This window comes from Varanus komodoensis, unplaced genomic scaffold, assembly GCF_004798865.1.
Source record: "Varanus komodoensis strain SLA01 unplaced genomic scaffold, ASM479886v1 scaffold15, whole genome shotgun sequence".
Lineage (NCBI taxonomy): Eukaryota > Metazoa > Chordata > Lepidosauria > Squamata > Varanidae > Varanus > Varanus komodoensis.
Window position 1 is genome coordinate 9,736,327 of NW_025335440.1, and position 23,974 is coordinate 9,760,300.

The 23,974-nt window shown below is 41.4% G+C and overlaps 1 protein-coding gene across 3 annotated transcripts in view; it reads right to left on the reverse strand.

Annotated features, from left to right (window-relative positions):
• Positions 1 to 20,924, reverse strand: part of WDR48 (WD repeat domain 48) — a 26,130-nt gene extending 5,206 nt beyond the window's left edge. The window contains exons 1-16 of one of the 3 annotated variants that reach the window (XM_044424688.1): positions 20,839 to 20,883; positions 15,012 to 15,239; positions 14,053 to 14,193; positions 12,004 to 12,082; positions 11,347 to 11,429; positions 9,258 to 9,387; positions 7,680 to 7,768; positions 6,765 to 6,866; positions 6,092 to 6,316; positions 4,894 to 4,968; positions 4,230 to 4,332; positions 3,148 to 3,245; positions 2,474 to 2,581; positions 2,016 to 2,112; positions 1,057 to 1,152; positions 243 to 348 (exon numbers count right to left, since the gene is read on the reverse strand). In XM_044424688.1, the coding sequence (XP_044280623.1) occupies positions 243 to 348; positions 1,057 to 1,152; positions 2,016 to 2,112; positions 2,474 to 2,581; positions 3,148 to 3,245; positions 4,230 to 4,332; positions 4,894 to 4,968; positions 6,092 to 6,316; positions 6,765 to 6,866; positions 7,680 to 7,768; positions 9,258 to 9,387; positions 11,347 to 11,429; positions 12,004 to 12,061 (1,370 nt within the window). In that variant the 5' untranslated portion in view covers positions 12,062 to 12,082; positions 14,053 to 14,193; positions 15,012 to 15,239; positions 20,839 to 20,883. Of the gene's footprint in view, positions 1 to 242; positions 349 to 1,056; positions 1,153 to 2,015; positions 2,113 to 2,473; positions 2,582 to 3,147; positions 3,246 to 4,229; positions 4,333 to 4,893; positions 4,969 to 6,091; positions 6,317 to 6,764; positions 6,867 to 7,679; positions 7,769 to 9,257; positions 9,388 to 10,333; positions 10,381 to 11,346; positions 11,430 to 12,003; positions 12,083 to 14,052; positions 14,194 to 15,011; positions 15,240 to 20,838 lie in introns of those variants that run through there. The other 2 variants (XM_044424687.1, XM_044424689.1) reach the window with 2 other exon arrangements.
• Between the last annotated feature and the right edge of the window lie 3,050 nt (positions 20,925 to 23,974).

The following is a 23,974-nucleotide window of genomic DNA, read 5'->3' on the forward strand; positions in this document are numbered from 1 at the left end:
TTCCCCATACTGCAGATGGAGAGAAAGTTTTTGAAGCCAATGTGTGGCCTAGAGCCCAAGACAGATGTGAAATCTGAACCACAGACTTCCCAAATCCACAGCTTGCTTTGTTAGCCACTTTACTACACAACCCACCGAAACATCAAACTGCTCCTAACTTTAATTTCTACACATTCAATGGCCTAAACTCAACCGACACAGCCAAACTACCTTCCCCATGTTACTTGCCAGAACATTTGTACCTAAACAAGGTGCGTCCTCCAGCTTCACCAAAAATAACTGGCGTGTGTGGTGGCACTTGGAAATAACCATTTCCTTTCTGTACTCTGTTCTCCTGCTCACCATTGACTATGACAGGGTAAAGGAATAAAAACAGCACACAGTATTAAGACCATACAGTAATCCTTTTCATTACAGAAAAAATTAATCTCTGTAGCACCAGGACCTAACTGCATACCATAGTAAATGCATTCCTTGGGGCAATATAAGGCTTTGTGTTTTTAGTCTGAAGTGGTATACAGTTCCAATTTGGACAGGAATCACAATCTAGGAGAGGGGATTTAGCTCTTCCCTTCCCCCACATGATCCTGACAAATATCGCCTCCCCCTACGTGCTGCAAATAGCAACAGAAGAAAACCCTAACTGGTATCCTGTGGGGCAGTTTTTTCTTATTGCTATTTGCAACATGGGGAAATACTTTTTCTGCCAGGACTGCACTGAGGGACAAAGGGATTGCACCTCCTCTCCTGAACGCCGATCTCCTGATCCGGATGGCATCCTGCATGCTTGGTTTTACTTAAAAAAACAAAATCCACACATCTTACTTCAGATGAAGTTAGGCTCTCAAGAGACTAAAAACTGACACCCACTCAAGTCTAGAAGGATCAGGGACTGATCCATGAGGATTATTCTTTAGATTTATGTATTAAAGCTTAGTGTACAGGCAGGAAGATTTTGCCAAAATCCCATATAGACTCACTCTCATTTTCTCTCTCTTCCTCTCCCGCCCGCCCCCCACAGTGTAACAGTCTCGTGATACAGAGAAAAACACTCACCATGGTTCATTTCATTTTCTTCTTCATCCATAGGATTGATATGTGTTCTAGGCCAATACTCTAAGAGAGCCTGTAGTAAAAGGCCTCCAAGGTTCACTGAAGTTTGTAATACAGAAACGAAGGAAAACAGGAGTATTACTGATCTTCACCTTTATAGATGTATGCTTGCTTTAGAAAGCAGTAGTACCTTTTATTCAGGGTATTAGTTACAGATGCTCTGATTGGGTTCCAAAGAAACATGTAGGTAATTTAGAATATACCAAGAGAGTTTGGCTGATTGTCTTTAATAACAGCCCCTACCCTCTTTCTGAAACTGAAGGCCTTTCCAAAAGCAATGTACAGTGTGGTATGCAAGCCTTTAGCATAAAGTCAAATGCACACAAAGGCTTCAAAATGGCTGGTGGATCTGAAGTAGCTCTCTGGAGCTAGCCCTTAACTCATTTTTGCTCTAACCATTCAGAGCTTCAGGTTGTATAGAAATAATATGAATAGGTAAATATTACTCAACAAATTAATCCAAAAGATAACTTTATCAAAGAACATGTGCCCGGAACTCAACTCCTGACACTGCAAATGGTTCTAGCTGCATGATCCACACAACAGAATGACAAACTAGTTGTGTTTCTATCAATTAACTTTCAAAGGAGAGTACAAAATTCTGGGTCAAGACAAGCTACACAATTTGAGTCTAGAAGTTAAGTTTCTAGAAAGCACACACCAACACACAAGCCATAGCAAGAAGCCTGAATTCAGAACATTCTCAAGCACTTGACAAAGGAAAGGAAGCAAACCTGTGCGTGTTGAGACAGAAAAAAGGTTTGATTTTTCAGCACAGGTCCTTTCTTCTGTCTAGATATACACAGCATTGCAACCTAAGTTTACAGTGTGCCCTTTCCAACACTATGGTACCATGTGACAAAGGATTTGGTCTTTCTATGAAATAATGGTAGCACACTCACATTTAGGATCAGATCCATCTGGACTGCTAAATCCAGCATCTTTTGCTGAGACCCAGGCTGCAAAACAGTCACTCTCATCTAACGTAATTGTCAACATCTGTCAAAAGGAGGCAACAGGGCAGAATGCAGTATAAATGCAGGACAAAACTGACACTTTTCATTCAAATATAGACAAAACTTTGTGCCTAACCAAATATATTTGCCAGTCTGACTGTAGGAAGACTGAAACTGCTTCCACCACACCACTGAATTTGCCATCATAAAACAAAACAAATCCATTTTCTCAACAGTTATTGGGAGGAAAAACTGAGGGCAGGTAGGATACCATGTACATTGCCTTGAGCTGCTTGGGGGAAGGCTGGAATATAAATCTAATTGAAAACAGCGACTTCTGCATCATGTAATGCCACATTGCTGCTGTTACTTAGAAATACTTAGTCCTGAAATAAAATACTTACCCCAGTTTTTAAGTCTACTGAAAACCAGTTTGGCACATAGACCATTTTAAACCTTTTCTTAATCTCTTCCTCAAAGTCCACTTTTCCAAGGTCTTCTACTTTACATGCCTGCATATAAGACGACCAAAATAAATCATTTGGTGTAAAAATACCTTATAACAACACAGACCATCCATTCACATTCCCTGTTGAAGAGGAAGTTTTTGGACACGTATACTTACTGTTTCTCTAATTAAACACCCAAAGGAACTTCAAGGGGAAGGAAAAAGGAGGGCTCTAAAACACACCCTCGCAACGAACAAGGGGCACTCCTGCTGATTTCTCTCAGGAACTGAGATTGTGAGTATCCTCACAAAATTGCTGCAGGAGAGGCAGAGAGACTGGAGACTTGCCAGTTCACAAAATGACTGCACACTCACAGGTCACCCATTTCCCAGAAGGCAAACTGATTCTAAAAGAAAAAGTTGCTTGTCAAAGGGAGATTCAACCTCCCCACACAAATTCCATGGGTGCCCATGGCTCTAAAAGCTTGAGAATCCCATGGCATAGTAGATACCATTCTAAATTTTTCTTCTGCCCTAAGTTATACAGGTGGTATTAAGCTACTGCATATGGAAGAGGGACTAACAGACAACACTTCAATTACAAGTCATTGAGATTTCATCTCCACTTACCTTTAACACGTCCCAGTACGCCACATTGTTGTTTGTGTCTTTGGTTAATATGTGTCTTTTGTCGTTGAGAATGTGGCATTGGATAATACTAGCACCCCCTGGCAGAAAGAGACAGAAAAGAGCAACCACGTGAACAAGTCAGACCAAGGCTGAAGAACCTTATTCAGCCCAAGGGCTGAATTCCATTTTGAAGAATCTTTCAGGGGCCACATTCCCGTGGCAGAGGACAAGAGCTGGGATCCCCCACCCCTAGTCGAATGCCAACATACATTAGCTGAAAGCTCTTACGGCTGGTGACTAAGTGTTAAGAGACATTTCAAGTTTCCAGATTGGAGGGAAAATGACACACTTTATGAGAAACTATCAAACGACCAGTTGTCAGGGGAAAGGGGGGGCAAAGAAAGGGGGAATGGCTATCCAGGATACAGAGGACCGGATTTAGCCTATGCGCTTGAGGATAATCCTTGGCAAGCTCTAGACAATTCAGACAATCCATGTGAATCTCTGCAGCAATGTGAAACCTGGGAATGTGTGCAAAAGAATACATGAAAATGCAGCAGCCCTGGTAATGGAAAATGCAGTCTAGGGTTGCATATTCATTCCCTTACAGGGCTCAGTTATAACAGAAGAGTTCATACTTTGCACTCCTGGATATGCTTTGCTCTGTACAAATAGGTTATGCAAGGTATGATATGTGTTGTATCACAAGAGGGAAAAAGACAGGATATAAATGTAATGCAGGAGAAAGCAAAAGCAGCAGCAACAGCACAGATTCCTGAATGATCAGTTTTTTTTTCATTTAAGGGGTAAACAAAACAAGCCTTCTATCAGTCATGGTTAGACAGTAAGCATTTGCAAGTGACTTCTCCCAAAGCGTACCCAAGGCTCTGTGAATTGGAGCTTCTTGATAGGGTTATCTTAATCTAAAACATGAATTTAGATGACAAAACTCTTGCATTTGGGGGAACAGAAAGATAATCTAACCAAGACGTGGATCACGTAGTATTTGTTTCTCCATCCTCTGCTATCTACGTCAACTCAAAAGTAATTCCCTCAAGTAGTTTCCCAGAAATTATCCTCACCTTTAATAACTTGGTCCGGCTGCGTACAGAGGGGCGTGATTGGATTGGTACAGTCATTGTCATAGTCCCCTGAAGCTCTAAAATTGTGAATCCCCTTCAAAGTCTAAACAGAAAAGTGAGGGAAGAAGATGGAAGGGGAGTATATTTAGAACCCACAGCACAATAGGATCATGGCCCTCACTTCTTTCTTCCCTGTTGTTCCAAAGATCTTGGATTCATTGTGATCCACACGTCCAATCATCTCCACAGTGGACCTTGTGAAAGGATGCCAGTGGTAAGACAGGAACAAACCTGAATGCCGTCCAGGCCAGCTTCTTAAAGGTAAGACTTTAGCTAAGTCCTCCTAGCAGCTTTGCTTACTTGAACAGCTCGTGAACTTTCAGACCACGTTGTGCAAAATATGGGCATGAGGAACAAAAGCGCAACACAAATCCAGAAAGCTGAAACAGAGAGCAACTCACACCACACTCTACTGGATAAAGTGTATGAAGAGTCAGCATGCTCATTGTGTGTTTTTGGTAGCATAGCAAGTTACACCTCTAGAAAAGGGATGACCCAACTCTGCTCAAGTGAGACTTCCTACATTAAAATAACATAGGTGTGCTCCTCAAGTTTATCAACCAAATGTGCATTGAAGCGCCACGAATTTACACGCAGGTCTTACCCATTTATTCACAGATGACTTAGTTGTTGCAACCCAAATTGCCGGAGGAGGATCAGCTGATCGATCTAGCTCCATCTGAATAATCAAGGAAACAAAATAATAACCTCTCTTATACTCAACACGGATACAAGATCTACTCTTTTAAACTTATTTCAACACTTCATTAGTACTAAGGGTAGAATAAAATCCCAGCAAAGGACAGCACATTTTCATAAGCACAGGTTTTTCACATGTACAAGTGTCTGAACAGGGTTTATACACACATTAGGTTTACTGTCATGTACCGTACTGCTGTCAATGCCTCTTAACACTTCACAAAATGTTACAACCTGTCACACAATAAAAGGTGCATTTGCCATCCATTACAAAGGAGGATGTGGTATTCTTAATCATCTTTGGTTCACAGAGGAGTTTTCTGAAGTCTGAACACAGTTTTGCTGTCTCTGTATTTCTAGTTCTGATGAATACTTTCAGTACCCTTTTTAATATTTCAATCACCTGCCAGAAATCAAACACGATGGAAAAGATTTATGGTTGTATTTGTTAGTCCAACAACAAAATTGTTCTATGAGAGTTAATACATCAACATTTATATTATTATACTGCATTCATATCCTGCCTTTTTTCCTCTTGGGAGGATCTCAAGGCAGCTTACCCAGCTCTGTTTTACCCTCACAGCAACAACTCCATGAGGTAGGCTAGGCTGAGAGTGAGGGACTGGTCTGAAGTCCCCTTCTGAGTGGAGTCACTCAGCTTTGTGGCTGAGCGGAGACTAGAGCCTCTCCCAGGTCCCAGTCCAACAGTCTAACCAACAAACCACACTGGTCATATGAAAAACGTTGATTTCAAACAGCATTGTATATTAATTCTCTATAATGTTATGACAACCAAGCATTCACATGTTTTATGTAAGATTTTGGCATGCACACATTGACCTAAGAGAAACCACTTTTCCAGTAAAATTTCCACTAGCATCAGGAACAAAAATTCAAGTTTGTTGAACTGACAAATACATAATAGCTGAGTGAAAATGCCCCAAGTATCTTCTTATAGATATAACTCAGCAAGTGGTAGACAACCTCCTCAACTCCAGTCCCCACTCAAATTATATCAATGCATCTCCACAGTGGCTAGATGCGCCTAATAGCAGCAAAGAAGAACGTTTCAACATGATGCATTAGAAGGTTAAGTACATCACCTTAAGAACTGGTGCCTTTTCTTCACAGATAAGCACCCGGATATCAGGATTTCGTAAATCTGTACAATATATCTTTCTGTCTCGTCCACCTGAATAGACGTGAGTGAAGGCTTCATTGACCTGCAGTGCCCACACACCTTCGTCGTGGACTCTGTATGTTGCTATGCACCTCTGCTGACCAAGTGACCAAAGCCGGATGGTGCCATCAGAGCTGCCAGAGAGACACTGCAACAAGAGTGGAAGTTGAAATTCGAGCCATTGTAGAATCATCTTTAGCTCTCTAAAGCCACTGCGCAACTTCAATTTTCCCACGAATAGTCTCTTAAACCATTCTATCTGTTTTCCAAATAGGCTGTGCAAGCTGTTTTAAGCTTATCAATTTTGTTATGTAATTCAGATAGAAAGTTCTTATCCATATCCTACAATTCATTTAAGCCATGAGTTTAAAGAGTTTGCTTATTGGCTCTATACAAAGTAAAGCAGTTAACTGTTGATGAGTACGAAGTGGGATCTTTAAAAGTCAAGATCGAGGGTATGTGCTTTATTTAAACATATTTTTAAAATTGGAAACCAAATCCTGTGTTGTGGATTAAGAGTGGGGAAGAAATAATCCTGCATAATAAAGAACACTTGTATAACTAGGACACTTCATGGAAGCATATCAAATGCATACCTGTGTGCCATCTCTGTTCAACAGCAAAGCTTTTACGTTGTCTGTGTGCCCCTTCAGTTTCATAAGCTTTGCACAAGATCTTGGGTCCCAAACCCTTAAAACCTTAAACGAAGAAAAGAAATTTCCTTGAAATCAAATTCACTTCCAAAATAATAGTTAGCTAACCTAAAACTTCCTTCTCTTCCCTGAAGAAATTACATACTTTAAAGACCTCTACAGACTACAGGCGGGATGAATCTTTTCAGAATCTATCCCTCTAGCAGCTGCAGATTTCTTCTCATGCTCACCCCAGACCTGCAAAACGAGCTGAGTCAAGAAGCAGCGTGAGAATGCTTGTAGGCCCCCACTGCACAACCAGCAACCTTCCCTGTCAGGTGCATGGGCAAGATGTTGGTAGTGGTCATGCCAGGCACCATTCCTGCTGACCAACCTTCTTCCCCACCCAGTGCAGCTGGCAGTGACAGCGCTGCACACAGGAGAAGGGCACTGCTAGGGGCAGCACAGGTGCCATTCCCCGTGCCTTCTTTTGCCCTGGACTGGAGTCAGGGGAGCCAAGTCCAGGGAATCGAATAGATTCTCACCCCCACATAGATTCCTCTTGCATCCCTTTCCAAGATTACTAATAATTCTATCTAGGACTCTTAAAATGACCCTGGCCACTATTTATCCAAATGGAACAAAAAAAAAAATTCCAATGATAATCTGCCTTCTTTTTTAAAACAGCGATTTTGATTCCTCCTGAAGAAATGTTGTCATGAACCTAAATAAAAGGCTTTGTGTACATCTTTGTATGCTCCGTAATTGCAATCCAATCCCCTCCACATACGTAATAATGGAGTACTTCTCTGGCTGGCAAGACAAAAAGTAGATAAAGACATATATAGCAGGACAAAAACTGTATTGTAACTGGTTTACCTTTTCAGTGGACCCAGATACAATGACTGTTCCCATCTGATTCATAGCAAGACTGTAGATAGAGTCTTTGTTCCCACTAAGGGAAGAAGCTATTAAAAGCAAAACAAAATATTGCTTGAATAAAGTCATTCAATTCACCCTGGGAGAACAAGAACTTGAGGTATGTAATTCATGACAATCAAGTAACCTACAGCAACAGTCAAGATTTCACCCCTCTAAGATTTACCTTAATTGTTAAAGTAAGAGATTTTATGGTATTTATAGCATTTTGATGCTGTGTCTTTGCCGTTGGTTTAAATGAATTGATGTGATTGTGCAGTTTCATTGTGGGATTTTTCTGTGTTTTTGTTATTTTACTGTTATAGTATATGTTATTTAACATTATTCTTTTTATTGTGCATGCTGTTATTATTATGTATTTTGTTGTAACCTGCCTAAAGAGTCATCTTGCCTAATGTGTGGGAAAGAAATTTAAATAAATAGTTTCACTATGGCTGACAGATGAGACTTTCATGGCCTGGAGAGTCAGCAATAGGGAAACTGTATACTGATTGATGGATTCTTTATTTGCTATAATTTGAAAAAACCCACTAGTGTAATATGCTCTGCAGTTTATTTCTATCACCTCTGCACAAGTCCTGTATATGCTGCCCCGTAAATATAGGTGCCATTCCTTCTGATAGGCCAGGTTAACACACTTGAAGAACCACATGGTAGCTCTGCAGTTTTTAGGTTTTCTCTTCTTCAAAGAACACTTTTTTGATTTAAGTCCAATAGTACCAATTTCTTTCCTTTTAATTCTCATATGAAAAAATGGCTGCTGGTCAACACAACAGGCTGAAGCACTGCAACTGACGTTGTTTCGGCTGCAGCAACTCACTTCTCCACCCATGCCACACACACACACAGGTTGGCCTGGCACCCACGCAAGAAAAGCCCCATGGAGAAAATGAAACATTGCACCTAGCTTCTGTTCAGGTGCCAGAAACAGAGGCTCTACTCTGCCCCATCTTAACAATATGAATTTCTGCAAATTACTACATCTCTTTTTATGTCAATTAGTTATCATTTTAAATGGTTGTATCACTTCTATTAAGAGCTTCTTAAAGTCATTTCCAAAGACCTATGAACAATTAGAATATATTTAGCAAGAGATTATTGCTCTAATGCAGGGGAAAGGCCATATTGAGTGTGTACAGGGCAAGAGCTATACACGTACATAAGTGACCTCCACTATCCCAGCAATCTTGCAGCAACGATGCGGGAGTTACAGGGTTGCCTTACCGGGAGTTTGCAATAGAGCTTCCCTGGCATAGGTATCTCCGATCAGCAGGCAGAGATGACCTACTTGCAGGGTGGTGGGATCCACACGGGGCTGTGCTGTGAGTCACCAAGGGCCACACACAGCCCAGCAGTTGTGTGGCCCTTCTCTACTTACTACATTATCTCTCCAAATTCCAGTACACTGTGCAGCTGGTACGGATAAAAAACTGATGTGTGGTTACAGACAACCTTGTCCATATCACACTAAGTTCATTCTGCAGATCAGTCCATGCCATTCTTCTCCTAGATACTTACTTGTGACCGTGTTATTTGAGGCAGTCAGTGCTGTTAGCGTATTTACATCCCAGAGGAATATCTGTCTGTCTAGCCCAGCAGACGCTACCAACTCTTTATCTTTTGCATATGCCAGAGCTTTCACATAATCCTAAAATATGTAGAACAAATGTGACAAACTGGAAACAGCACAAGGCACAGTTTTTAAGATGTTGCGAGCATTCACATGTCATTCCAAGCCACCCTGGAAATAAGCCAGTTGGTCTCACTGTAGGTTCTTGGCCTCTTTCCTCAACCTTGGTCATCCCACAGGTATCCCAGGAGGCCATGTGACAGGACCAGCATGTCTTCTCACACTCTACTGCAATTCCAAGCCATTTTCAGCTCACTGTGACTTTCTTGCACTATACTTTCCCCCAGAGTTTTTTTTTTCTTTTAACACAGATTGCAAAAGCCAGCTTCAAGTGCAGTTGTCGCGATCTGTTTTAGCAGCGACTGATCACTCTATTCAAGTGCACAAGTGCTAACATGGAGAGGCTCTCAGATTTTTTAAAATTTCCATACAAAAAGTGTGCAAGTAGGGTCACTTTTAAAAATTAAGCTGCACATGTGCAATTTTGGATGTTTGCAAGGCAGCAAAATTCTTCCCAGTGAAAAGCAGGAAGGATACACTTTTGTACTTTCTGAAACATCCAGTCTCAGGGGAAAAAAGTGCAAAATGTGTTGCACTGTGAGAACTGTCAGAGCAAAATAAATAAATGAATAAATAATTTGGAGGTTCTTGCCACAAAGGAGGGGTTAATCCACCAAACTGTTTTTGCAACCAAAGATCGCTTGCACGTTTGCTTCCCTTGACTGCTAACCTTTTGACAGCTGTTGGGGAAAAGGAAGAATTTGGAGCCTTTTTGGGGCAATGTCCTGGGTTGGTAACAGCTGAAGCAGGTATACCCCAGGATGTTGCCCTGGCTGAGGCTTCCAATTCCCACACTCACACAACTGTGAACCTTGACAATTGAACACATGTGGCTAAAAACAATAATGATCTTATTTGTACACAGTTTTGGTGCAAGCATTTAAAGAATCTGCAGGCCACTCACAGCTTTCCCAAGCTGCCACTTAGGCACCTTGCCATCTTTCACAATCTCTGAAAAAAAGGGTAAAAGGAAAAAATTATGCTAGAGAAACAGCCAGCCAGTGCCAGTCACCCCAGAGTGCCACTTGGGCTCTTGGCAGGTGGCTGGCACTGGTAGGACCTGAGGCCAGCAGCTTTTGCCCAGGCGAGCTGCTAGCTAATTCCCAGTATGTACAATGAAATTGGATGACCAGGTTCAAATGACCTGAGAATGGACTGAGTGTACAGCCACTTCTACAACAACCTACGGACTGGCAGGGAGGCTTGTTGCCCTCAAACAAGCCTCCCTGCAGGAATCAGTCTGGGCTCATGTTGTGTGCCAATATGTTTCTTCCATAAGGAGAGGCGTCTCACTACAATCTTTATTATGCTAAGCCTGGCCAGCCCGGACTGGCTTTGTGATCCAAAGAGTAACATAAAGCTCATTAGCAAGCTGCATCTGTCAAGAAAGGCCCTCTAACAGTGGAGTTAGTTTTTGCCTATACCAAAAGTTAATTCCAAACTGATCTCCCTCCTCTTCCCTTCTCCACAAAAGATGGCTCCACCCTCAGAGAGGTTTGTACTGCTAATGGGCCAGACTGTGGGACCACAGGATGTTACTTAATTGGTCTGCTCATCTGAGTTTAAGTCAGACCACTGAGCTGATAAAGTTACAATCCCCATGAGCTGATTCTCTCTGTTCCAGTATCAACTCCTGAACCAAAGGTGGTCTTGTTCACACTAGCCACCTGGCTTTTCTTGAAGCTTGTTAACCCTGGTGTTCTGGCTAAGCATTCTGACCTCACCTCTTCTTCCAATTAACATTCAGAGTTCAAAATATCCACCTTGGAATGCTGCATTTTGGGATAAATGGCACAGTCCCTGCAGTTCACACAACACATGATGGCTTGTTGTGTCATGCAAACCTAGTCAACAGGCATTACAGATGTAACAACTGCAGTCATTACTTTTTGCCACAGCATTTTCACTTCCTGTTACCTTATGGGTTCTTAGTGTTGACATGCAGAATCCCTTATGGGCATTCCATACTTTAACAGTAGTATCAGATGAAGCAGATATCACTACAAGGAAAAAGTAACAAGTTATGACTTTGTGGCAAGTAACAAGCCAAGTCTGTTTATTCTTAAAAAAATGTGTTTATTTTCTTGCAAATAATTTATACTGAATCTTTATATTCTAGGCCACACCCATGAATACACAAGGGCTAGTAAGATCATAGCTACAAAACTTTTCTTCTGGAGGGATACAACAGTCTTTCTCTTCCTAGTCACTAATGCAGGTAAACCGTTTATTGTGTTACGCACTCTTAATTTCAACTGCCAATTAATGTTAATTTGATAACTACATTTTTTCTGATATTGCTAGGAGATTTCATTGTTTTATAATGGTTTTATCTTAGACATTTTATTTAACTGTATTTTAATGTCATCTGCAAATGTCTTTTAATATTTTTGTGAAGTAGTGGTCTATTAATCTTCCAGGAAATACTGCTAATCTGCTTTACCTGTTGGAAGGATTACTGTGAGACTGCATGTGAATGGTTCTGTGATAGTGGGCAAGTATTATGTAAATACTTGACATTTGGTTATACTGGCATGTGGTAAGCATCTCATATACTGTTAAAATGCTACTTACACGTTTTGCCATTGCAGCAGAGTACAATGTCATTCACCCAGTCTGTATGATGCTCCATAGATGCTATGTAAGGGTCTTGCTGGAATCAAAAGAATATTTGTGAGCTAAGAAAACTTCACACATCTTTCAGAACATGTCTTTAAACCGTCAACCGAACCTTGCTCACCAAGTTCAAGATCTAGTCCTGCTTCACTACTTTAAGTATTTTTAAAAAGCTATTTATGAATCATCAGGATTCATAACACTCTGCAGATCTGAAGGGTTATTTCTGGGAGTTGGCACCTTTACTATCAATCACCTACTGAATCTATTTGCAGCTCATCCCATTCCCTCTTTGGGCAAAAGGACCTAGACTAACTAACCAACTGGCCAGCACCAGAAAAGATTGTTTTAAATATCGCCATGGTTGGGTTCACATGTCACAGCAATCAATCCTGGTTTGTGTGGATTTTTTCAAACTTGCCTGGGGAACCATGTGATTGTCACAGTTTCCATGTTCCCTTCTCTGTCCTCCTGCTTTTGTTATGCATCCCAGCAACCCCCATAAGCAAATCTCCTTCCTTACTCTATTGCTCCTTATGGATCTCAGCAGCCTCATCCTAACTGGGCTGTTGAGGTTTTGAGGTGGATTCTCCCTCTCAAGCATACCTGCATCTCTGCAATGCTTCCTAGCCTCCCCAGCTGCCAGGATAATTTTTATTAAATCACACTAAACAGTTTTGGTACAATCCCCCCTTCTTTCTCCAAGCACTTACACACTTGCTTTACTGTCTGTCAAAGTAAACAGGGAGACAGACACACTGCTCAGTCAACAGGAATAAAGCAGGTAGTGACAGGTGTTGTTAGGAAGCTGAGAATAACACAGAATGTATGCTGAGTGGCCACTTCTGCAGCTATTCTTTCCACAAGACTCAATGGCATTTCCATACCAACAATGGTAAAATGGAGATCCTGGGGCAGGGTAACCAAAGAAACTGCAGTGAGGTATGGAAACTATAGAGCAAATCAATTATTCTCTCCATCGCATCGAGGAAACTACAGGTACCATGTAGAAATGCTACAATTCAATCCAGACGATGCAACAGAACAACTTGGGTAAGAAATCACCATGGCTTCTCATGATGTGCACACCTGGCCCATGAATCCACAATATTTTTGAAGATTTTAGTTCCTAGCCTTGAAAATGGGTATATAAATATAACAAGCAGTAAAACTTAGTTTCATATCAAGCGAGGCCAATTTTCTAGGTTAGTCATGCTTAGCCAGAATGAAATTAATGGATCAAATTTGTCATGACAAATACAAAACCCACAACTTCCAATGGCAGTTGTAGTTGTTAGTCGCGAAGTCGTGTCTGACCATCTAGCCACCTCATCCTCTGCCGTCCCCGTCTTCTTCTGCCATCTATTGTTCCCAGCATTAGGCTCTTCTCCAGGGAGACCTTCCTTCTCATTAGGTGGCCAAAGTATTTGAGTTTCATCTTCAGGATCTGGCCTTCTAAAGAGCGGTCAGGGTTGATCTCCTTTAGGACTGACTGGTTTGATCACCTCGTGGTCCAAGGGACTCGCAGGAGTCTCCTCCAGCAGCACAATTCAAAGGCCTCAATCCTTCAGCGCTCAGCCTTCCTTATGGTCCAGCTTTCACAGCCATACGTTGCAACTGGGAAAGCCATAGCCTTGACTATATGCACTTTTGTTGGCAGGGTGATGTCTCTGCTTTTTAGTATGCTGTCTAGATTTGCCATAGCTTTCCTCCCAAGGAGCAAGCATCTTTTAATTTCTTGGCTGCAGTCCCCATCTACGGTGATCTTGGAGTCCAGGAAAATGAAATCTGTCACTACCTCCATTTCTTCCCCATCTATTTGCCAGGACCAATGGCAGTAAAGCATGGCAATTAGAGTCTGAATCCAACCCTATTTTAAAAAGTTTACTTTAATTTCAAGAGTATGCAATGTAAAACCCAAGAAGAAACAAAGCTAAAGACAATGCAAAGAACAATCTTTAATGAGTTAAATGAATCTTCATGGGCTAGTGCAACTTCCTGGCTTACCTTGTGCTGATTGACACTCCATATCCGGATGATGGAGTCTCGCCCTGCTGTAAAAAGTCTGTTTAACGCTGGGTCCAGCTGCAGTGCATTTACCCCATTCCGATTGTACTTCTCCACCTCATCTCTAATTACATAGGAGACCTAACAGGAGTTGAATGAAATCCAATTAAAGCATTAAATGGACATACATAAAAGTATTTCACACTAGCCATTCCCTCAAATATTTCCATTACTTTTTAAAAACTTCACTAATGCCTCAATATCCTGAGCATCTTATAAAAACAGAGTAACTGTATTTTTAAAAAGAGTAAAACCTTTCTCCCAAGTCAGTAAGACATGGTTAACGTAAGGACTTTTTCCCAGTTTTTTTGGTTTTATACCATACATAAATGGGTTACCCAATTCTTCCTCACTTTAATTTGTTTCACTGAGTTTATACTGACCATACAAACATTACAAAAATGAAGCAAACATGTTTATTCTGGCATAAGAGCACACAGACAAGTATGCTTTCAGATTCATTCTCTTAAGGGGTTATTTTAAAAGCCAGAGTAAGAGGGGTCTGGGTTCCAACAGAAAGCTCTCAGATCCACTCACTTCACCAAATGGAACTCCTGATGCTACCCAGAAGCCAGTAATTAGGACATTTGCTCATTATATATTTTATTGGATGAGGGCTGGCTCCAGGTTTGAGAGAGAGCTTCTGCAACAGGCTCTCTCTTGGGACCCAGACTCTTCTTACTTTGATAGACTCCAGCAGTGACAGCAACAGACAGGAAAACCATTCTGAATATATATGGGTGAATTTAAATTTACCACAAGGTAATGGAACAATACCATGTTGAAATCACTGGGTAAAACTGAAATGGCAGCATCTGCTGCTTATTTAAAGCTCTAGCCACGGGGGGAGGGGGGGGTGTAAAAGGGGACCCAAGTCCAATATTGCTGTTGGCTATTACCAGATCTGAAGGATGCTGTGTATGGATGCTGGGCTGGTCTAGGACAAAAGTTGCATACTATAGTTGTTCTCTGCAGTAATATTGCTACGTAGAACACACACTAGAAGTTGGCAGCCGAACAGGCAGCTGGTTATGTTGAAAGTGTGTGAAATTCAGATTCACTACAACTATCCACTTGTATTTTGTTGCTGTTGCCCCTCAGGATTGTCGGCTGTGTTGTAGCAAAAGCTGAAATCACAGTTAGCAGCATTTCTCAGACATGAAAGAGATTCTAGATCAGTAGCCCTAAGTTCTCTCGGTTCTCTGGCCTGTACCCTCCAAATCTGTCCATTTCCATCCTACTATCAATGCAGAAGCTCCAGTCTTCTTTCTCCTCTGCTGGGTTTGCATGATTGGGAAAGGAATAAGCCACTGTGGCTTATTGTTCTGCCCTGCACATGTAGCTGCACACTACAAAAGCTAATGTTTCATTGATGTGGCAACTTTACTCCATATAGCACATATGATCAAGAGGTATGATCTCATAAACATCTCCTGTTTTCCCCCCATGGACTGATAAGTGAACATTTTCCTAAAAATTTTATTCACTTCAAGAAACCATCCAGGCATGTTGTAGAGAGGTGGGTGCAAAGTTTTTGATTAACTGAAGCATGGCCATGTTCATTTCATCACTAAAGAAAACACTCAGCAGTTTTTCCTGTAACAACCAATTGTGCTAGTTCATTTCATTGAGGTGAATTTGCTACATCCTACTAACTGAAAAGACGGTGAACTATCAGTACTTAATTAAGTACAGCAAAATTGTGTTAATTCTAGTCCAACCATACCATCTGTACTGAGAGCCACTGACACTAGAAAGTCACAAAGAGAAGGCAAAAAATATAAAGAGCTCTTTGCCACTCACAAGTACAACAAAGCCTTGAGAATTCAGAGCCAAACTAAGGATGAAAAATAACAGACCAAGAATTACATGACAGCAGCTGCATCAATAGCTCTCTCATGCTGAATACTATGACCATCACATGCAATACAGCCAAGGTTGTGGAGTCTGGACCCCAAAGGCTTTTCTGCATAGAACTGGGGGCAGAGGCTTCCTTCTATGGGAGACAACATAAGGCATGGATGTCTCTACAGGGATGTCTCCAAGCAATGAACAAGAAGTCCCATGGCGTTTTGGACACCACTTCATAAACTTTTTTCAAGAGTGGTAGAAATCACACAACTTTCAAAGAGATGTTCCTCTCTGATCTATATACTCTGGGGAGAAAGGTGCCAAATTATACATGCTGCCAGTTCGTACTCCCTCTCTCGTGTTTCTGTTCCTGCCCTCCCTGCCAAGAGTAAGCATTCTATGTCCATTACAATTTATTTATTTATTTAAACATTTTTATGCCGCCCCATTCGCCAAAGCCTCGGGGTGGCTTACAACAATAAATAAAAGTCATTATAATATAAATTACAATAAATATAAACATTAAAAATCCAAAAAATCCAATATAAAATAAGCCGCCCTGGCTTATATGACAGAAGGAACTTTAAAAATGATCTAAATCTTGCCGTTTCACAGAATTTACCAGCTAAATCTATCAGAGATGTGCTGATGGATCTGGCTTTTAAGTTTTACCGACACAATTACCACTACAAAAGTGTGTTGCATAATATAAAAATAGGCTATTAGCCCCATTTATTGAAGCCTCTATTGAGAATTGCAACAAATTGCCTGCTAATGAGAATAAGCATAAGAAATGTGAAATTTTATAACTATTGGGTAAAGACTTCAAGTAAGCACCTGCTCATTTAAGGATTATGAGTAGAAAGTTTTAAATGCATTTTTAAAAGCTAGCTTTGGTCAGCAATAGAGATGTAAGATTTCCAGAAATGTTGATACTATGGAAAAAACTGAACTTTGTGGGAAAGCAGTAAATTATAAAATACGTAATTTAGTGCTCTTTACCTAATACTGGGATGCCATTCAATGTGGTTGCTTGACACCCTCAGGATGATGGGCATCCCACGGAAAGAAGGAATTCAGAGGCCCTCTAAAACCCTAAGACTATCACAAAATGTTGCCTCTGCTCATGATGAGGAGGGGCTGAAGCACCAGTGAGATTTCTCATAACCTGGAAGAGCTTTACTCTTTCCCTGGCTGCCATCCCCCACAACACCAGCTCCAAGAGAAAGGCACCTGGTGTGAGGGTAGAGGAAAAGCACTCTAAATCAGAGTCCCAGCCCTCACCTCAGATCTCTTCTTCAATTTTTTATATTTTTCAAACCTTCTGTTGTGTGAACACCCCCTGGGCATATTAGCTCATGTGTCTTCATTCATATACACAATCTTAGAGGAGGGAGGAAACAGGAGGAGAAAATCTGGTAGCTTCTGTTCTTCTCCAAAATTCTGGGCATGTAGGAAAAGAACTTATTCTCTTGAGCCCTATCAAAAATGCACAGGTCTTAGAAGACAGACAGCTTTCATTTGCATTGGACTTTGGAGAAGCTACAGTTGCTGCTTCCATTCACTAAAGTTTAAAAGATCTGAGAAGCTGCTGGGAGTCCTCCACAACCTGAAGGGCAGCCCTTTCCCATCTTTCCACCAGGATTCAAAGTGGAGCTAACAATATAATAAAAGCTAGAAATTATGATATAGTTACACAAAATATGAAAGCAACCAGCAGGTAGTAACAGTATCAGCAGAAAACAACTAAGCACCTGCAAAAAAGGGCAGGTTTCAGTGGAGCAGCGGATTCACATAGCCTCAGCAGCTTCCCTGCAGAGGGTTTTGCATGTTCCAACAAGACAGCAAAATTGGAATAATATGCTCTATCCAATCTGGACAATAGTCTGGTAGATGCATTTCAAACTAACTGAAGTTTCAGGAAACATTTCAAGAGCAGTTCCAAACACAGCGCATTACAGCATCCCAGTCTAAAAGATGTCAAAAACATTAATTTTCCACTCCCTTTTTTTTTTTTTTTGTCTTTGCAGTGTTTTCTCACCTCAGACTAGAAGTGTTCTCATTTACCTTTGCCCATCCCTGACATGCCAGTTAAACCCCTTCACCAGTTTTCTCAATGCAACTGTCACTTCTATTCACTCCTCATTACTATAATTTTTTAAAAGCATGTTCCACTTCTGCAAAGCTAAAAATTTACCAAAAACATGCCAACACCTTCTTGTATCTTGGTGTCCCTGTTTTGCTTCAATTTCTTTCAGCATTATCACCTAATTTTAAAAATTAAAGGGATCATGTGGGAGCTAAACAAAAGACTCCTGCCTCAAATGTTGTATATTAACAGCAGATTTGGGCATGCATTTTTAGTCGCTGTAATAAAGAATGGTAACCTATATGATCTCACCTCTTCTACCTCCTCTAAACCTTAGAAAGCTAGGCAGTTTATGTAGCTCAAGTACATCTTGTAGCAAAATTGCATATTTCACGTTCTTCAATGACTGTGCCACCCCAGCTTTCTTATTAAGCAGCTGCAAGAGGTCCAGCTTACTAAAATTTATTCCATTTATATGTCACTTTAAAGACATTTTTCTTCTCATTTTGGCATATGAAACAAATCAAGCCGTAACAGCAGAGAACAGGATGAAAGTCTTAAACCTCACAGGCAGAAAAAGCAACTGTACGATATGTAATCTGGAGTGAGCTAGTGGTTAAGCACTGTCCTTCCCTAGTCTTCTGCTTAATCTGGAGCCAATGGGATTGCTTCACAAGATAAATGTTTGAGGATCGTGGGAACAGAGAATTCCTTACTAAGCCATCTGATTCCCCTTCTTTATCCTTACCTGTACATCAGAAAACTATTACATTTTAAAGCAAATAGGATTTTCAACATATCTTAGCCAGAAAAATCGACATTTTGAGTTACAGGCCTTCTGAATCAGCAATGCCTTTCATGCAGGGTTGGAAATTAGTCTGATGCAATCTGTTGTGCCATAATTAATTTGTAATCTTTAAAGTACAACTGTCATGGACTACAGAAATATGAGAGTCACAGTATAGTGGTTAGAATGACAGAGTGGGGCCAAGGAGTTCCACTTGGCCATGAAACTCACCAAATGACTTTGGGCTAATCGAAGTCCTACCTCACTGGATTGTTGTGAGGATAAAATGGGGAGGAGAATGTTCATGTACTCAGGTTTGGGTTGCTTGGATGGAAAGGAGGGGAAGGGCCTTCTTGGCTGTGGCACCCTGCCTGTGAAATCAGCTCTCCAGGGAAATATGTCTGATGCCAATATTCCAGTGCCAAGTTAAATCCTTTATTTCCCTGCAATTTTAATTGTTGATTATCTGGTTTTATATTGGCTTTTAAATTGTTCAGTACATGTGGAATAGCTGTTGTTATGTATTGTAATTATTTTGTAGTGTTACTGTAATTGCTTGGTTATTGTTGCTATATATGTCTCACAAATTTTATTCTATAGAGATATCTTATGGCAGGCGAGTCTGTTTTAAATGTTACATTTAGTATATTTTAATTACATTTTGTAAACCATTCTGAAAGCATTAGCTAATAAAAGAGTATAGAAATGCTTTAAATGAAATAAATAAGACTGTAGCAAATGCTTTAGATCCGGTCATTTGGTCACAAACATGACCAAGTTTACTGGGAAAAACAGAAATGCAACCGAGAGGTAAAAGCAGGAGGAAGCTTTCCAGCACATGTAAGTGTAAGCACATCTTTCATTCTTCACCTACAAGGTTCCCTGGCCTGTCACTGGGGAACTTGCAAAATTCTCAACAGGCAAAGCACCTTCACATAACAAGTGGAGGAAACAAGCAATCAATCCAGCCTACTGTGCAATGGCATCTTCCTTTCTGAAAGGAAAATGCAGACTATATCACCAATGGCCAGGGATCAAAACAGATTGCCACAACTACACCATGGTTATAAATCACACTATTTCTCTATGTGAATTCTAACTGTAAGCCACTTTTGGGAACCAATCCTAGGTGTAAAGCAGAGTATAAAAGGAATTCAAACACAACACCAGAATGAGGTGAGAAAGGTTACAGGTTTTCATTTTTTAAAATCTAAAATACAATACTTCTTTAATGCGGTATTTATTTTATTTCCTTTCTTACATGTAATTACACCTTTCTTCCAAGCTGTTGGAAGCAGCATTCTGTTTCTCTTTGCACAACAATCCCACGAGGTAGGTTGGGCAGGTGACAAGAAGCATCCCAAGATCAGCCACTGGGCTTCATGGACGGGTGAGGAATTGAATCTGCCCTTCCCAGCACTCTAATCACTGTACCACCTTTGGCTCTCACGCACTTCATGTTAAGCTATTTTTCTGTGATATGATACTGTAGGAGGATGCCGGGGAGGTGGCTGTGGCTGGTTTGCAGACGTGAAGGCTGGAGGAATCATAGCTAGAAACACAAAAGCCCCTCCTCAGCCAGCACCTGAAGCGGCAGAAGGCGGCGCCCAAATCGCTCCATCCGACTCGTCGCTCAAACACAACCATGGTCATAAATACCGAGCCAAGATTTTCCCTGAAGAAGCCGCCGACATTTCCCCCTCCTCCCGTTTTAAAAGGGCCAGAGGCGGATGAGTCACGAAGGGCTTTCCCGGGGAAGCGGGAGGAGAAAGGCTGAAAGCGCCGGGTAGAAATTTCCCTCCGAGCCGAGCCCACCCCGCCCTTTGCCCCCTGCTCTTCCCGCCAACCCGCCTCCTTCCTCACAACGCCCCATAACCGCCTCTCCCTCTCGCCTCCGCCCCCTCACACCGCCAGGCCGCGACGTCCCACGCCCTCCGGCTCGGCCTTCCCCGGCTCGGCCTTCCCCGGCGAACGGCTCCCCCGCTCTCGCGCCATTCACCTGCACTTTCCGCCGCCCCGCCGTGTTCTGTCGGTGATGAGCCGCCATCTTGCATGTTGACACTCTGTCGTCATGTCCGAGAGGGAGCCCGAAACCGGCCCGGAAGTCCCGCCTCAGGCCGGGGCTGTTGATACCGCCGCGCGCGCACCCCAACTGTAGGGGCGAGAAGACTGCACGTTAAGAGCGAGGGGCGGGGCTTGCTCGGTTGCTATGGGAACGGCTATGATCAGGCGAGGCTCCCAGGAGAGCGCGGGCGGTGGTGAGGCGAGATTTTCATTTTGCTCGCGAGAGTTGAGAGTGAGCGGGGCGAAGTTTTCTGAGATAAAGTAGAGGGAGGTCAAGCGGCAGAATTGGCAGCTGTCGCTGTCGATAATATGCTTATTTTTTGGCAGCAATTTTACCTCTCTTCAACCAAAAAAAAAAAAAAAAGGCTCTAATACCTGCTTATAAAGACTAAATTAAGAGGCAGTCTTTGCTCTCAGGCTTAGAACTGACAGGCACAGCACAAAAGGAAATTGGATTGGGAAGGAAGAGGAAAACAAAAGACAAGTACCAGTTTCTCGTTTGTTGTAGCAGGGAAGGTTGAAGCAGCCTCTTTGAAGTTGTTCATTTTTCAGCCGGTGTGAGACCTCAGTCAGAACATCCCACCTTAGTCATTTCCCAGCCTTTCCGATGCCCTGCCTGAATGCACTGCCAGGCTTCAGTTAACCTCACTTGTAAAGTTTCTTCACGAACATGGTTTTCTTTATTAAACTGCCCCTGTGTCCAAATGGCAGATGTGCTCCAGGCAGTTTACAAGCAAAAAAAGTCCAAAAGAAGGGATGGTTCTGTGCTGTCATTTCTGACTTACAGTAACCCTATGAATGAAGGAGCACATAACAGATTTGCATTAGGAATTTAAGAAAAAGATCACTCTGCTTTATGGACTACAACAAAGCCTTTGGTTATGTGGATCAGCTATGAGTCATCCTGAAAGAAATGGTGGTGCCATAGTACTTGACTGTCCCAATGTGTAATCTGTATGGTGCACAATAAACTACCATTAGGACAAAATATAGGAAAACATCATGGTTTCCCATAGACAAGATGTCAGATAATGGTGCATTTCATCTCCCTTTCTGTCAAGTCTGTATGGAAAAATATAAGTAAAGCTGGATTAGAATCAGAGGAAGGAGTAAAAATTGAAAAAAGACACAACAATAATTAAATATGCTGATGATTCTAGATGATTTACAGCTCTTTGCTTTTAACAATGAAGAAATTGAAATTGCAAACGATTTTGCATAACTTTGCTCAAGCATCAATTCAAATAGACACTGTAGCCAAGAAATTAGAAGAACACTGAGACTTGGAAGTGCAGCAATGAAGGAACTCTAAAAAGTCATCAAGTTAAAAAGGCTGTTTCCTTGGAGTCAAAGGCCAAGATCAGCTACACTATTGTATTTCTAATTACTATGAAGGGGTGTGAAAGCTGTACAGTGAAGAAAGATGATAGGAGAAATGGGCATATTCAGAACCTGGTGCTGGAGATCTTTGCAAATACCTTCGACTGGCAGAAAGACAAGTGGATCCTTGATTATTTATTTATTTTATTTATGATTACACCTTATAGCCTGTGGGCTCTCTGGGCGGTTTACTATAAAATGAACAGAGAAGAGCAGGGATCATATCAAGCAGGCGAAATGATGAAACTGAGGTTCTCCTACTTTGGGGTCATCATGAGAAGGCAAGATGCACTGGAGAAGACAAAAAAAGGATTACAAAGTTAGAGATGAGATGACTCCATAATGGAAGCCACAGCATTGAATTTGGAAGGGCTGAACAGGGTCATGGATAAGGTATATTGGAGTGCTTTCATTCATAGAGTTGCCATCAGAGACAGCTTGACCAATACATAGCGACAAATTAATTCCAAATTTTGCCAGTTGTAATGCTACCCCATTGTTAGTTGACTGGGGTAGCTATGTTTGCATTTCTGCAGCGCTACAAAGATGTGATATTCTGAAAAATCACTGTGCTCCAAATGGGCACAAAGGAAACCAGAAATGATGCACAAAGCTTCCCATTCATTCATTACTTCTTTGGCCATTTAAGTGCTTTGGGCAACAATAGCTTTTATGTGTGCTTCCCTTAAAAGCTGTTCATATCCTGTTATTCTGTAAAATCTGTTAGGCAGTTAAAAGACTTATAGGTGCAGCTCCTATCTTTCAATGGAAAGAAGCAGGAACTTAAAACAGAGAAGAAGTAAATACGTTATCATTTAGAATTGTGAGCAATGCAGGAAAAATGTAACACTTTTATATCCTCTCTTTCATGGGTTTCCAAAGTGCCACCTGTGGGCTCCTCCAATGACTCCCATGAAGGGGGTCCTCAATATGATGCCCACAGAGTCCTGAAGTTTTATTTAAAAAAAAAATACTTATTTTTAATATACAGATTTGTATATTTGTATGAAATGCACACAACTTGCCAGCAATAATCTATAAAAAGGTAAATGTAAAGGTTTCCCCTTGACGTTAAGTCCAGTCATGTCCCATTATCTATAGGCTTCAACAAAATGTATCCAAAGTTGCACCCATCCGCAGGTGGTATCCATCCCATCTGTTCAAATATGGAAAGCGCAATAAGGCACTCAAGCCATTGCATTATCGTGGTGAGAGTTTTTCCTTCCAGTTTTGTAATATTAGTCTAGCTATCAAAGAGGTGCAAAGAATCCATTTCTCCTTTCACATGTATTAATTTCCATGCAGCAGGTAAATAATTTAGAATAGCATGTACATCAGTGAATATTGAAGACTGTTCTAGCACAATCCTTTACCTGTGTACTTACCTGTGCAACTATTGGACATTGCCAAAACACATGTTAAAAAGAAGCATTAGCTGTATCACAGATCCAGCAACTAGCCCAGATTAGACAATCACTTGTTAATGAAGTTCCATAGCATCAGTGGACATGAAACCAAGGTTTTTGCTGAATAATGTACACCCTAAGATCCATAGGTATGAGAGAGATGCCTGCTGGGTAGGCATTTTGTCATGGTGCCTACAGCAATAAAATTCACAAATGTGCTCATGGGTGCAAAACTGTTGGGGCTACCTGCTCTTTTCTGCACACATTTTAGACATACATTTTTTG